Source organism: Vombatus ursinus, unplaced genomic scaffold (genome assembly GCF_900497805.2).
Source record: "Vombatus ursinus unplaced genomic scaffold, bare-nosed wombat genome assembly UNPS02014959.1, whole genome shotgun sequence".
NCBI lineage: Eukaryota > Metazoa > Chordata > Mammalia > Diprotodontia > Vombatidae > Vombatus > Vombatus ursinus.
In genome coordinates this window covers 7,427,674-7,441,458 of record NW_020954737.1, presented here as the reverse complement: position 1 = coordinate 7,441,458, position 13,785 = coordinate 7,427,674, and the positions used below count along the sequence as shown (strand labels likewise).

General features: G+C 37.5%; 1 protein-coding gene across 5 annotated transcripts in view; it reads left to right on the top strand.

The window, feature by feature from the left end:
* LRCH3 (leucine rich repeats and calponin homology domain containing 3) overlaps positions 1-13,785 on the top strand; it is a 160,344-nt gene that overhangs the window by 136,817 nt on the left and 9,742 nt on the right. For all 5 annotated transcript variants that reach the window (XM_027845198.1, XM_027845196.1, XM_027845197.1 and 2 more), the window contains 5 exons: positions 4,650-4,698; positions 5,221-5,328; positions 6,482-6,600; positions 7,371-7,508; positions 12,442-12,519. In XM_027845198.1, coding sequence (XP_027700999.1) covers positions 4,650-4,698; positions 5,221-5,328; positions 6,482-6,600; positions 7,371-7,508; positions 12,442-12,519 — 492 coding nt within the window. The remainder of the gene's footprint in view (positions 1-4,649; positions 4,699-5,220; positions 5,329-6,481; positions 6,601-7,370; positions 7,509-12,441; positions 12,520-13,785) is intronic.

Below are 13,785 nucleotides of genomic sequence, written 5' to 3'. Positions count from 1 at the left end.
CTAATGGTTAACAAGCTTTATTGACAAGGAATTAATCTTATCTCAGTTAAATCCATCATCGTGCAGTTTAAGTCCATTCCTGCTTGTTACATTCCTGATTTGTTCGTAAAATCATGTTTGGCATGTTAAAAAATATGAAGCCTTGGAAAAATAAAGGAAATCCTGCTCCCTTTTTTTTAAATTTTTAATCTAATTTTTATTATTTCTTTCTAGCTCTAGGTGTAACCAGTTCCCCCTTAGTTAATCAGCATTTCAAATAAATTAATCCTCATTCTGTCAATGTGTTGATCAGCTCCTCTTTGGAGAACTTAGACATTGACAAAAATCATGGCATAGTTGGTTTTACACTAGTGGAAGAGCCTCAGAGGTCATACGATCTTAAGCCTTTAGTTGAGGCCTGGAGCTCTTCTGCAGCGTCCCTGACAAAGATCATTCATCCTTCATTTGAAAACCTCTTGAGGAAGCTTATTCTTTATTTGAACAGCTCTAGTTGATAAAATTAGTTCTTATATTGAGCCAGAATTTGCCGTCCTACAGTTTTGCTGCATGAGGCCAAGTAAATTCAGCAAACATTTATTGCTTAATATGTGCAAGGTACTGTGCTAGATGTTGGGGATACAAAGAGAAAAACAAAATAGTGGCTGCCTTCAGGGAGCTTACATTCTACTAAGGGGGTGTAGAACAGTGAAGTAAATACAGTCATTTCAAGAGGAAGACAGTACTAATAACCTGGGAGGAGTTAGAAGATCACATGTACTAGGACATACCCAACTTTTGCTTTCTGTGAAGTAATGGATTCTACAAATCTAATCTTCCATATGCAGCTCTTCAGGTACAGACACTAATGTTGAAAGAGGTAACGAAGAATATTAATAACTATCCTGGTTATTTTCCCATCTCTTTTGTTGTTGTTCATTCATTCATTTTTCAGTCATGAATGATTCTTCATGACCCCATTGGGGTTTTTCTCAGCAAAGATACTGTAGTGGTTTGCCATTTCCTTCTCCAGCTCATTGTACAGATGAAGAAACTGAGGCAAACAGAGTTAAGTAACTTGCCCAAGGTCTCACTGTAGTAAGAGTCTGAGGCCAGATTTGAACACAGGAAGATAAGTTTTCCTGACTCCAGACCCAGCACTCTTATCCATTGTACCAGCTAGCTTCCCCATCTCTACAAACTCTTTATGAAAATAATTTGTAAGCATATCTATCTAGGGCATTCTCAATAAAGTTAGGAGAATGAAATGGCAGATTTTCATAAACAGAGTTCTGTAGCAGATCACATCTTTATAGTCAGTCACACAATTGACTGAAGGGTGAAAAAAGTTCAAGATCTCACTGTGCTTATTGTTTGTTGATTATAAAAAAGTATTTGATTCTAAAGACCAAACACTGCCTTAAAGACTTGCTCCAATAAGGTGTCTCTCATGCATGCATTAAAACCTTAAAATATTCCTTGAAATTTATAACATCACAGGTAATTTTATTTGAAGACCCTCTAATTATTTATATCAGCTAAGTCATAAAACAGGAACATATATACACACAAAAATTTTTGCTACTGTTATGGAGGATGTAATAGTGAAGTGGATCTAGAATGAACAGGGAAATGGGCTATATTGCATTTCAGAAATTGGAGAGTATTTGGTTAATGACCCCAAACTTCTCCCTGAATTGAAGGCTCATCCCTCTAATGTCAGTATTCTTCTAATAATACTATATGGCTGCAAGTCATAGAATACCATGGTCTCTGATGAATTAAGGTTGAGAGTCACTGAAAAGGCAAGAGACAGATGTTTGGTGGGTATCTTAGTAGGCTATAGGATATTGTCAGGGAAGAATTACTCAGAAAAGAATTATCTGTAGTCATCACCTACATTTCCTTTCTTCTTACTCACTACTACCTAGCTGAAACAGTTTTCCCCAAGACTATCAACAGTTTCTTGACTGCTAAATCCAGTAGCCTTTTCTCAGTCCTCTTTCTACTTGACCTCTTTGCAGCTTTTGCTACTATACATCATTCCCTCTGCCTATGCTCTTTTCTCCCTTGGCTTTTAAGACAGTACTCTCTCTTTTGGGTCTCCTCCTACCTTTCTCACCATTCCTCAGTCTCCTCTGCTAGCTTTTCATCCATATCTTGCTCTCCACTAAGAGTTTAGATGCCACAGGTCCTAGGCCCTCTTTCTACATTCTGTCTCTGAGTCATCACATCTGCCAACATCAGAGGCTGCTAGGTTGTATTAATAGGCAGAATGCTGTACTTGAAGTCAGTAAGAAAGACTTGAGTTCAAATCCTGCTTCAGATACTTCCTTGCTATCTAAATGTGGGAAAGCCCTTCCCAATATAGTTTTGTTTGGGGGATGGGGGTGTTAAGCCATTTTTGTTTTGTGGTGTTTCTTTGTTTTGTTTTGTTTTGTTTTGTTTTGTTTTTGGTGAGGCAATTAGGATTAAGTGACTTGCCCATGGTTACACAGCTAGTAAGTGTCAAGTATCTGAGGTTGGATTTGAAGTCAGGTCCTCCTAACTCCAAGGCTGGAGCTCTAAAAGTTGCAGTCTGAGAGGTTGAGACCTCTCAAAGACTGGAGTACAGGACTGGAGTGCAGGATGGGGTTGTCTGGAATGAATTCACAGACTCAAGCATTCTTTAAGTCAAGTTGGCAAAAAGTTTATTGTTACACTTTTCAGCAGGCAAGGATTCTAAAGGAACCTGCGAGAAACTGAGGATGGAACTATGGTTTATATGGAAAAGGACATGGGAAAGGAATATCACAGATACTGATTAGGTATTCTAAAGGTCCAGGTGTCTTTGGGAGCTATGGATGGGAAAGTACAGGGGGTATACCAGACAGGGAAGGAGATGTCAGAGGCATGGATCTTGGGAATCTGGTAGGAGGAAGAGTCCTTGGGCCAGACAAGACACCCCTCTCTCTCTGTCCTGATTAGAGAATGCTCTGCAACAAGGGAAAGTTTTCTCACAAGACAGGAGCTTACTGAGGAATTGGGAGGCTTCCAGTGGCATGATCTTAGGGCTGGGGCCTGAGCAGCCTAGTACTCTTTCACCCAACTTTGGGTAGGTGCACCAGGGAGAGAGATAAGGGTCTTGCTGGGGCCCACGCACGAGTGACTGCTAGGCACAGTGTCCTTAGGCTGGGGAGAAATTGTCAGAGACAGTGTTTCTAAGACTGGGGAGAAATTGGGATCCAAGTACAATCACAAGCACCCTATCATATCCACTGCGCCACCTAGCTGCCTCTTGTACTTTTTTTTCTTTGCAAGCCTCAGCTTATACTGGGCTTCAGACATATTGGCCCTATTGAATTAGGTCTTTACTAGCCTTTTGTATTTGTCTTTGGTTGGATTCCCTTTCTGTCATCTTTTGAATGTAACTTTTTTAAATCAAGTTCATCAGAGAGCTCACCATATAGCCACATATGTTCAGATGTCTTCTCCCTTTTCTTCCTCATTAGAATCATTTACAACCTCGTTGTTAAACTTTTGTGAGCTGATTTCCCTTTTAGAACCACAGCATGTAAGATCTTCCTTTTTTTTTTTTTTTCTAAACTTCTAAAAATCTCTTTTAAAGCCTAGAGTGTGCATCAGGCTGCTATAAAAACAATGACATTTATATAGCACCTACCTCCCTGAGTTGTTGTAAAGCTCAAATGAGATAATATTTATAAAGCACTTAGCACTTAATAAATGCTTTTCCTTCCTTCCTGCTTTGAGATTTGCAGAATACTTTACAGATTTCTCATTTGATGCTCAGAACAACCCTAGGAGGTAGGTGTTATTATTAACCCCCATTTTACAAATGAGGAAACTAAAGCTGAGAAAGATTAAGTGACTTTCTAGGGTCACACAGCTAGTAAATATCTAAGGCCGATTTGAACTCAGGTCTACCTGACTCTAGGTCTAGTATTCTATCTACTGTACCACCTTGCTGCCTTGTTATGCCAGGGTCCTCTTCCTTACCAGTTACAAGCTGCTTTTTCCCAAAGTTTCACTTACTTTCATTTTGTTTTTGTCAGAATCATCAGATCCAGAGTAGAATTTCTCTTCATTATTTCCTTTTATCTTCTAAAACCAGAGCTTGTCAACAACACAGGCTTACAGTTCCTTAGGATCAAAGAATCTAAAACATTTTACAATCTGAAACATTCAAAAAACTATACCTTGAGACAGAGTATACCTAATACCTCCAGATGTTCCTTTCCATGTCTAAAATTCATAAAATGTTCCTTCCTTCTCTTGACTAGCCTTAGAGCAATACTTCCACACATTCTTTCCCTGCCCTGAGTACTTTGATAGATATTCCAGAAAAGCACTGATGTAAAATGGAATTTTGTTCCAATGCCTTTCCCTGTGTATTTCCTGTAAAGTATTCTACCATATATGATAGTGTTTTTTTTAGTACTAGGAAAAGGCTCATGAAGCAGAGCTTTTCCTATTTCCATAGAACATATATTTTTCTATTCATTGTATGCAAACCAAAAGACCTTCTTAGCCTCTAAAGAAAATTATAATTCATAGTATCTGATTCTTTCCCAAGTGAAAGGTCATATTTGTCTTATACATTCCCAAAGGAGCCATGTATGAATAATTGCTTCCCATTGAATAATAATTATTGACATTTGTCTATTTATCCACAGAATGATGACAGACCCACCATCTCACCAGGTTCACCTACAACCCAAACAGGTAATAAGCACAAAACCACAATTAACCAGCCTCTGATTAGATTACTCCATCACCTAGTGAGAATATTTTTGTTAATTGTTTTTCAAAGGGCGAATATTTCCATGCTATAGTTTCTTTATTTGAAGTAGAAATTCAAAAAGAATAAAATGGGCATCATTATGGCCCTTTGATAATCAGTTAGACAGGTTATTCACCTAATTTTTGCTATCAGCTTCTGAACAAAAAGTGGGCAGACTAAGTTTTAAATAAATTCATGCAGTGTCAATCCAAATGACACCCTCAGAGAGAATAAGGTATTTGCATGAGTAAAAATACACTATATGTAGGCCCTCCTACATTTCCCGTTTCCTTTGGTCACACTTTTTGTGATGCTCAAAGTTTGTAATTATCATGCTGTTTTCTTATTTTAATTTGCTGCTTCTTTGATTGCTACTTCATTAAACTTTTTTTCGCTTTATAATTTCTATTACATTTTCATTTATTTCATTCTCAATTTTCTTTTGCTTTTCCATGCTGTCTCAGTACACCTTTGCCCTCCATATTCTCCTGCTACTTCTACCTTTAGAAACCAGCTCCAGCGGCCAGAAAGTTTCCTTTTCCGAGCAACTGTCAGAGATGAAACAAATCAAGGTATGTGGTAGTACCAATGAAGACACCTTGTACTGCAGAGTGAAGCTAATGTATTTGTTCCATTCTTTTCAATCCCTGCAATGCCACCTCGTTATCTTGGCAAAAGTGTGAAACATCCTTATCTGTGATCTCACTGCCATAAGACCTATCAAGAATAAAACAGAATAGGGAGGAGAGGAAGGGAGAGAAAATTTGAAACTCAAAATCTTATAGAAATGAATGTTGAAAACTAAAAATAAATAAATTATTTTAAAAAAAATTGTCAAGCCAAAGGGTTGGATGATCAGTTACTGGAACTGTTGTAAAAAGGATTCTTGTTTAGCTATCCATTGAACTAGATGGTGTCTGAGAACTCTTGCAACGCTAAAATTTGGTTAGTGTGGTCTTACTGAGATATTAATGGAAGACGTCTTGAACCAACTTGATGGTGGAGAGTGAGCCACTAGAGGAAAATTGAAATGCTGGACCCAATAAAAAATCTCTTACAAGTTACTAGATATGTTGATCCCTGTTGCAGTACCACGTAATGAATATTAAATGAAGAAATACAAAACAAATCCCTAAAAAAAAAGAATAAAACAGAATATTATTTGCATTAAAAGTTGTACTATTTTACTCTTAACCATTTAGTAAAACAAGAAATAGTGATTATAGAAATGGATGTAATGAAGAAATAGAACAACCTTTTTGAGTTATGCAGAATTGGCTTTCTTCCTTTTCTGAATTCCCTTTGAGATTATTACATTTGTTCTGTTTTGATACAGTCTGGTTTCTTCATTTTTGAAAAAATGAAATAATTATAAAATAAATCTACTTGAAGGCTGCCTACTGTTACTTGTTAGTCTGACAATTTTCAGCCTGTGCCCAGAAGGGAAAAGAAATAACCAAGGAACAGAAACAAATGTTATAATTTCTTCTATGTATCCATCTACATGTAATTACCAGAGTGTAACAGATCTCAAAAAGGACATGAAGACTCTTTTACTGTTCTGAAGAAGAAACATTAGCATGATTTTTTTTAAAATCTAACCACAAAGTTAACCACATACAGAAATCATCCTACTTGTTTCTCTACACAAGGCAAGTGTGTTCGTGCTCACGCAAAGCTTAGCATTTACCTGACACTGCCTTCTATATTCGTGTTTTTTTGTAGGTCATTCCTCTCCGCTTCTTTCTTCTGCTGCTTCAACAACTGAATCTGCCGATCCCAGATCAAGACAGAATTCCAAACAACGTGAGGAAGAGTTGGAATTAATTGATCAACTACGAAAGGTGTGTGTACTCCTGTTACCTTTGAGTGATACTGTTTCAGGGATATCACTAAAGTCAAGGATCGAGGCATCATTCATTAATTCTGCCAACAGAGATCCGTTTACTAAACGTTAAGTACCTCACTCTACATGTGTCCTCTCTGTCTTGATGGTAAAGTGGAAAATAAATTCTTTCACTAGGATCCTCCACTGTTATATCATTTCTTAGCCTCTGAATTAGCACCACCAAAGTGAACAGATTTTTTGAGACTTCAGGACATGATCGAGTGTAATAATGAGATTTAAAATATGATAGAACTTCAAAGTCCTTCTCCTTTCTTCTTGGCTGAAGGAGGAAAAGAATGTAACCTAAGATCATATGAGTATAGATTGTGATGAACAATTTGTTTTGCTTTGGGTTTGAAAGAGGATCAGATCTTCCACAGAAGATAAGTATGATTAGTTTTATAATGTACTTTAGGACCAACTCTTTTTAGTCTGGCTGCCTTTTACACTCTAGAAGATAGAGAAGATAGAGAGAGAATGTAAACATTGTACCACTTTGGTAATTTTTTTTCCCTCAATTTTTGGATGATTTAATATGCAAATGAAATGTGTTTTGTAGTCCTCTTGGGTCTTTTCCTTCCTTGTAATATATCATATTATAATATATGTAATGTGTGCGTGATATATTTAACATATATGGAATATATGTAACATACACGTATGTTGTGTGTAATAAATTGTATTGTGATATATCATGTAATGTGTGTAACCTTTTCTTTTACCCAGAATATTGAGTTCCGGTTGAAAGTTTCTCTTCCTTGTGATCTTGGAGCAGCTCTTACTGATGGTGTTGTTCTTTGTCATTTGGCCAACCATGTGCGTCCTCGATCTGTTCCCAGTATTCATGTTCCCTCCCCTGCTGTAGTAAGTATATAAGGATCAGAGAGTATTTGGTTAACTAACAGATTAACTTAGCTCTCTTTAATAGCCTAAATGATACTTTATATGTTTACATTTTTAGTTATATTTAAATTTTCATATCTTATTCACCTATTATTATAATAATAGTAACAAATTTATATCATATCCTAAGTTTTCACAAGCACCTTCCTCCACAATCAGCCTGTGAGATAGGTAATGCAAATATCGTTTCCATCTTACAGATGATAACATTTAGGCTTAGAGAGAGTAAGTTACATGCTCATGATCATGTAACTAGGAATTAGTGGAATTGAGTTTGAAACTCAAGTTTCCTGAAACCAAGGATTCCTTCCACCATACTATACATTTGTATTTTCATTAAGTGGACAATTTTTCTATTTTCATTTGCCACTGATATGCATAAAGGCCTATGATTTCAGTCTTTGTCATGTTTCTATCCCAGCCTCTCCAAGTGCTGTCCCTTGCCTCTGTCTTAAGACTTTTGGATTCTTCTGATTAGAAGAAAGCGTTTCTGTGTATTTCAGACCCTGAGTTTGACTCCTTTGTCTAGCAAAGGGATCACATATCAGATACTCAGGAAAGAAGACTGAAGATCTTGGGCTAACTTCTAAGAGACTATCCAAAAATTCAAAATAGGGCCATCCAGGACTAATACATAGTCCATCAGTTTGATTCCTTAGGAAGCAGGTAGCCATTCTTTTTGCTGAGATTAGAAAATATATCCAGGTATGTAGAAAGAAAACAAAAAGAAACTATCACATAGCAACAAACCCAGTGGACCAAAAATCTTACTCTTTGTTCTGGAGTGATTAGGAGGACAGGAATCGGCATATTGTTGGAGGAAGCCACTGAAGGAAGAGTTTATTCTCTACTTTGTAGGCTTCCCAGTTTCTCTTAGTTGAGTTAAGAAGTTATTTCCTGAAAGATATCATACAACTGCCATTATTTTTTCCAAAAAGTTAACATTTGCAAACTAGTATGGTGCCAGATTTTTAGAGAAAAATTTAAGCTTGGGCTGAGGAGAGGTAAGATTCCTTTTCTTCAGCCACCACATATCACAGTATTTAAAGCATATAAAATGAGTACAAGAAAAATTAAGTACTCTGATAACTACTCAGCTAATTGAATAGTCTAGTAAATGAAAATATTTAACTTGTCATTTTGCTCTTGAGCAAGGGAGTAGCATGAGTAGTAACCATTTAAAATTTAATTGGCAGGACAGAAGAATGTATACGATAAATTTACTATTTCAGGAGAGAACATTAACTCTGGGAATGCTTGGGTTTAGCACATTTGAAATGTGTCTCAGAAAAGAGATCTTTTATGAAATGGCAGCTTGTGGCTTTCCAAGAGCAATTGGAGTCTTCTTGAATTATTAGCTATTTTGAATAAAATAGTATTACTATAACTGGGTTTCTACTGTAAAGAGTTTGTATATACATACTTACTGTTTCCTGATCACCATTTTATATTCATTTGAATTGTACATCTGAATGGCTTGCTTAGCCCTTCTTTTTTTCCCTCAGACCATTCAATTCAACATTTTTTAAGTTGGAATTCTCTTTGCTCCCCATTGTCACTTCTAGCTTTTCCCCCTTCCTCCTTCACTCTCTTTGAGATTCATGTTTCATTCATATCTCCCACCTAATCAAAACCCTAGTAACTATCATCTACAGAACCCAGATCACTCCCTTTCCTTCCTCAGTGAGTTTGATACCTGGCTTACAATTTTTCTCTCCTCGCCTCGTACTGGGGAACTTCAACATACATATTGACTCTCCCTGAAATACCCTCAGTTCTTCAACTTCTCTCCTCCCATGAGCTACTCCTCCACCCTACCTCAGCCATACTCAGAGATGGTCATCTATAATAAATGTCTCCACTTTCGCTCTCTTCTTAGGCTCTTTTTTCCCCCCCTTTGCTAGGCAGTGAGGTTAAGTGACTTGCCCAGGGTCACACAGCTAGTAAGTGTTATGTGTCTGAGGTCGGATTTGAACTTGGGTCCTCCTGAATCCAGGGCCGGTGCTCTATCCACTGCACCACCTAGCTGCCCCTTCTCACTCTCTTCTTAACCCCTGCCCTCCATGCCTGGAACGCTCTTCCTCCTCTCCTCTGACTATTATGTCCCTGGCTTTTCAGCTAAAATTCCATTTTTATACATCAAGCCTTTCCCAACCCTTCTTAATTCTAGTGACCTCTCTCTTAATTATTTCCTATTTATACTGTGTACCACTGGTTTGTATATATTTGTTTACTTTTGTCTCCCCCATTAGATTGTGAGCTCCTTGAAGGCAAGAGCAATCTTTTGCCTCTTTTTGTTTCCCCAGTGCTTAGCATGGTGCCTGGCACATAGTAGGCTCCTGATATTTATTAATTGATTAATTTATCAAGGATGCCCAAGGTTCCTAGATTATGCTTTACATGGCATTTGAGATTTTCCTTTCTCCTTGTGCAAAACATATTTGAGGAGATCAAAAACTAATTCTCTATGCCCAGAGTTAACAATTTCAGAGTTCTCATATTAAACCTCAAAAGGGAATCTTCTTTATTACAACAGGTCCTCACATCTCCTGATCTCATCGTTGGTTTTTTGGGGTTTTTTGTTTTGTTTTTTTGTTTTTTGTTTTTTTCATTGCTTTAAAGGGTAGGGTCCCAGCTGTCTTTATTCCTTTCTCACCCACCACTACCAGCTCATAGGTGCTGGGTTCTTTCCTCCCCCTAACCCTCCTTCCTTCCATTATGTTCCCATCTCTCTTGAAGTTTTCTTACATACTCATCTTCTGACCAGTATCCCCATCTTCTCGACCAGTTTCTTCCTAAAGAGGATGCATGATGTGCTTGCTACCCCTTGGAAGTAGACATTATATTGACTCTCTGTACCTATCAGTTCCCTCAGAAGGAATTACCTAGAGAAGAATGAAATTTATCCCTTCTTAACTGGGTCAGTCTCTTCTCCAAAAGAAAATTCCTAACCAGTGAAGGTAACAACTAGTGCATCTTCTATTTTCTTTTAGTACCATAAGCTAGAAAGTATACTGAAATAAAGATTATTTGTATTCCCAGCACCTGTAACAGTACATGACACATAGTAGGTACATCCCAAGTATTTGTTCTTGATTAACTGACTTCCTCCTGGCTATATCTGTGGTTTTTATTTCAGTCTGAAAAAAAAACCCTTACAAAAAATCAAAATACTTTCTTTCCATGTTCCACAATATTAATAGTATTTTTCCTGCCTGAATAGAATCCCTTTATCCTTATAATAAAGGAACTGAATCCTAAGTCTATTACGTTGTTGTTGTTTTTAAAAGAACATATAAAAAGTGGTTTGTTTGGTTTTTCTTTTTACTTTTGAACCAATTCTAGTCTGGTCATTCATGGCATAGCTTAGGCCCAGGGCCACAGTTCAGTCAGCTGTCTTCCCCACCTTCAAGTGCTCTCATAAAGACTACAAGTGACAGTGTAGTACCATGGAAAGAACTTGAGGCAAGGTGCTCAAGTTCCTCAGGTCTCACTTTGCACATCTGTAAAAGTAGAGGGTTAGATGAGGTCATCTCTTCCAGCTCTAGACTGATGATCCTCCAACTCTTTAGTGTAGACTTAGCCTCTCCTTTCAATTCTCACTATTACTGACATTTTCTGCTTAACTTTGTGTCCCACCTGCTGGTGGTCCAGCTCCACAGTTACCTGTGGTACCAGGTTGTAAGAGGCAACTAAATCTCATTTTTGACGAAACCCTTATTAACCTATTACCTGTTCCCTACGCCTACCTGTAAGCTTGTTTCTCCAAAGATGTATTCCCTTTGACAACCTGACTCTTGACTATTAAATCCTAGACCTAAGTAAATTCATACAGGATTAGAACTAAAGAACTGCTTGTGTGAGTATCCTAGTTACCCTGACAAGGTGAAAACATATAGGCTAGGGGAGGGATATGTCTAATGGAAACTCTTTAAACCAAAAAGTTTTTTCTAGAACTTAGAATAGTGTAATTAGAAGCACTGGTACAAACTGTCAGGCGTGATGGATAGGCAAAGAAACAATTTTACCAGTAAGTAACATTTCTTGTAAAGATAAGACATTTCAGAAAGATAGTTACTTCTGATGCAAGCTTTTAAAATTCAAGTATTACTGCCACTTAGAAGCAGCATCCAGAATCTTTAATCTACTCAGAAACAAATAGTTTTAATTTAGTTAATAATTCCTTTTTCTAATACTTACCTTACACAATCAAAGCCCCTGGCTAGAATTGTTTTATTGTATTGTTGTGTAGCAACCATCAGTTTTCTTTAAAATGTATTGAATCACATACATGTGTGTATATGGTGCATGTACGTAAATGCATATGTGTATATACATACATATATGTATTGCATATACATATTTAGTTAATAATTCCCTTTTTTAGTACTTACATTACACAAAGCCCCCAGCTAGAACTATTTTACTGTATTATTATATGTAGTATGTGTGTTGTGGGTGAGTATGTATCCCATCTTTTCAATAAGCCTTTCCCAGCCCCTTTTAATTCCAGTGCCTTTCCTCTGCTAATTACTTCCTATTTATCCTATATATAGCTTGCTTTGTATATATTTGTTTGCATGTTGACTCCCTCATTGGACTGTAAGCTCCTTGAGGGCAGGGACTGTCTTGGCTCTTTTTGTATCCCCAGGACGATACAATGCCTGGCACATAGTAGGCACTTAATAAGTGTGTGTGTGTGTGTGTGTGTGTGTGTGTGTGTGTGTACATTTTAAAAATAAAACTAACGGTTTTAGCCAATTCTAGCCAGGGGCTTTGACTGTATAAGGCAAATACTAAAAAAGGCAATTGTGTGTGTGTGTATGCGCGCGTGCGTGTGTGCGTGCATGCATGCATGCATGTATATATCCCTTCTCTCTCTTTCTCATTGCAGCCTAAATTGACAATGGCTAAGTGCAGGAGAAATGTGGAAAATTTCCTAGAGGCTTGCAGAAAAATTGGTGTACCTCAGGTAAATATACTTGCTGTTCTTTTATTGTCTATTAGAATTATATGTTATTTAGTAAAACAGCTCTTAGGAATATAAGTTTATGGTGATCTCTTGGTCCAGCTCTGAGCCAAGTTCTTGACTTGGTCATATAGTTAATTTTTGAGCAGGTTATGCAGCTTTTTCTCGATTACCAGAGTTCATTGGCATGTGGGGGCCAGACACAGAGAAGGGAGAACAGGAGGAGGAACACACTGGGACGAGGGCAGACAGTGGGTACCTGAGCACAGAGGGACAGAAGACAGACACGCGGGGGCTGGACACGCGAGCAGCAAGGCAGAGCAGGGCAACAATCTCAAGGGATCTCAAGCCAAGTTCCCTAACTTCTGCTTTAATTAAAAGAGTTTTTTTAGGGTTTGTTTTGGGGGTTTTTTGTTTTTGTGGACGGGTAGAAAGCCTCAGGGAGCTGAGAGGCAGGAGCAGAGAGACCACAGTACTGAAAAATTGACCTAGGTGGGTTTTTTGGAATGCAGATTTCTCTCAGAATTCTTTATGTAAAGCCAAATTTGCATAATGCAAATTTACATCGAGGGAGAATTGTCTGTTTCCCATACTTTGAGTCTATCAGCAAGTACCCTGCTTCTGACTTCATGGTTCAAACAATTAAAGCGTATCCTGTGTTTATCAAAGACAGAAATTAGTTCACTGTACCTCTCAGTTAATTATTTAACTCTGTATTAAAACAGCTAAATGCAGAAACATTAAAAAACACTGATTCAAATCATGTGTGCCTAAAGAATAAGATTTAAGAAATACAGACTTCGAAGTTGTTGTCACTAATCCTAATTAGCAATCCTAGTCTTCTTAATTTTTGCCTTTTACATCTTCAAAAAAAGAAGCCCTTAGCTTTTTTTTTGTCAGCTCCATGATTTGGAACCCAGACCCCAAGCTTGTCTATTGGGTTCCATTTTCCACAGTTCTGTGTTTTCCTTTGGAGTTAGTAATCCTAGTAGGTTCAAATCCTCAGGCTTTTTCTTGAATCTTTGTCTCTACCTCTCTCCAGTTGCAGAGGTCATGAAAAATATCTCAAACATCCCTTTTGTGCCAGAACTTTTTCACCACTGCCATCCAATAGAAACCAGAAGGGAGAGATTACATCATTTAGGATATCTCCACTTTAACTAGTGAGAGGAATCCCATAATTTTCTTTAATCAAAAATTTCCCTACCAGTTTGCCTTTAGGGAAGTTTACTGGAATGCCTTCTTTCCCATATCTACCTCAATATTTTG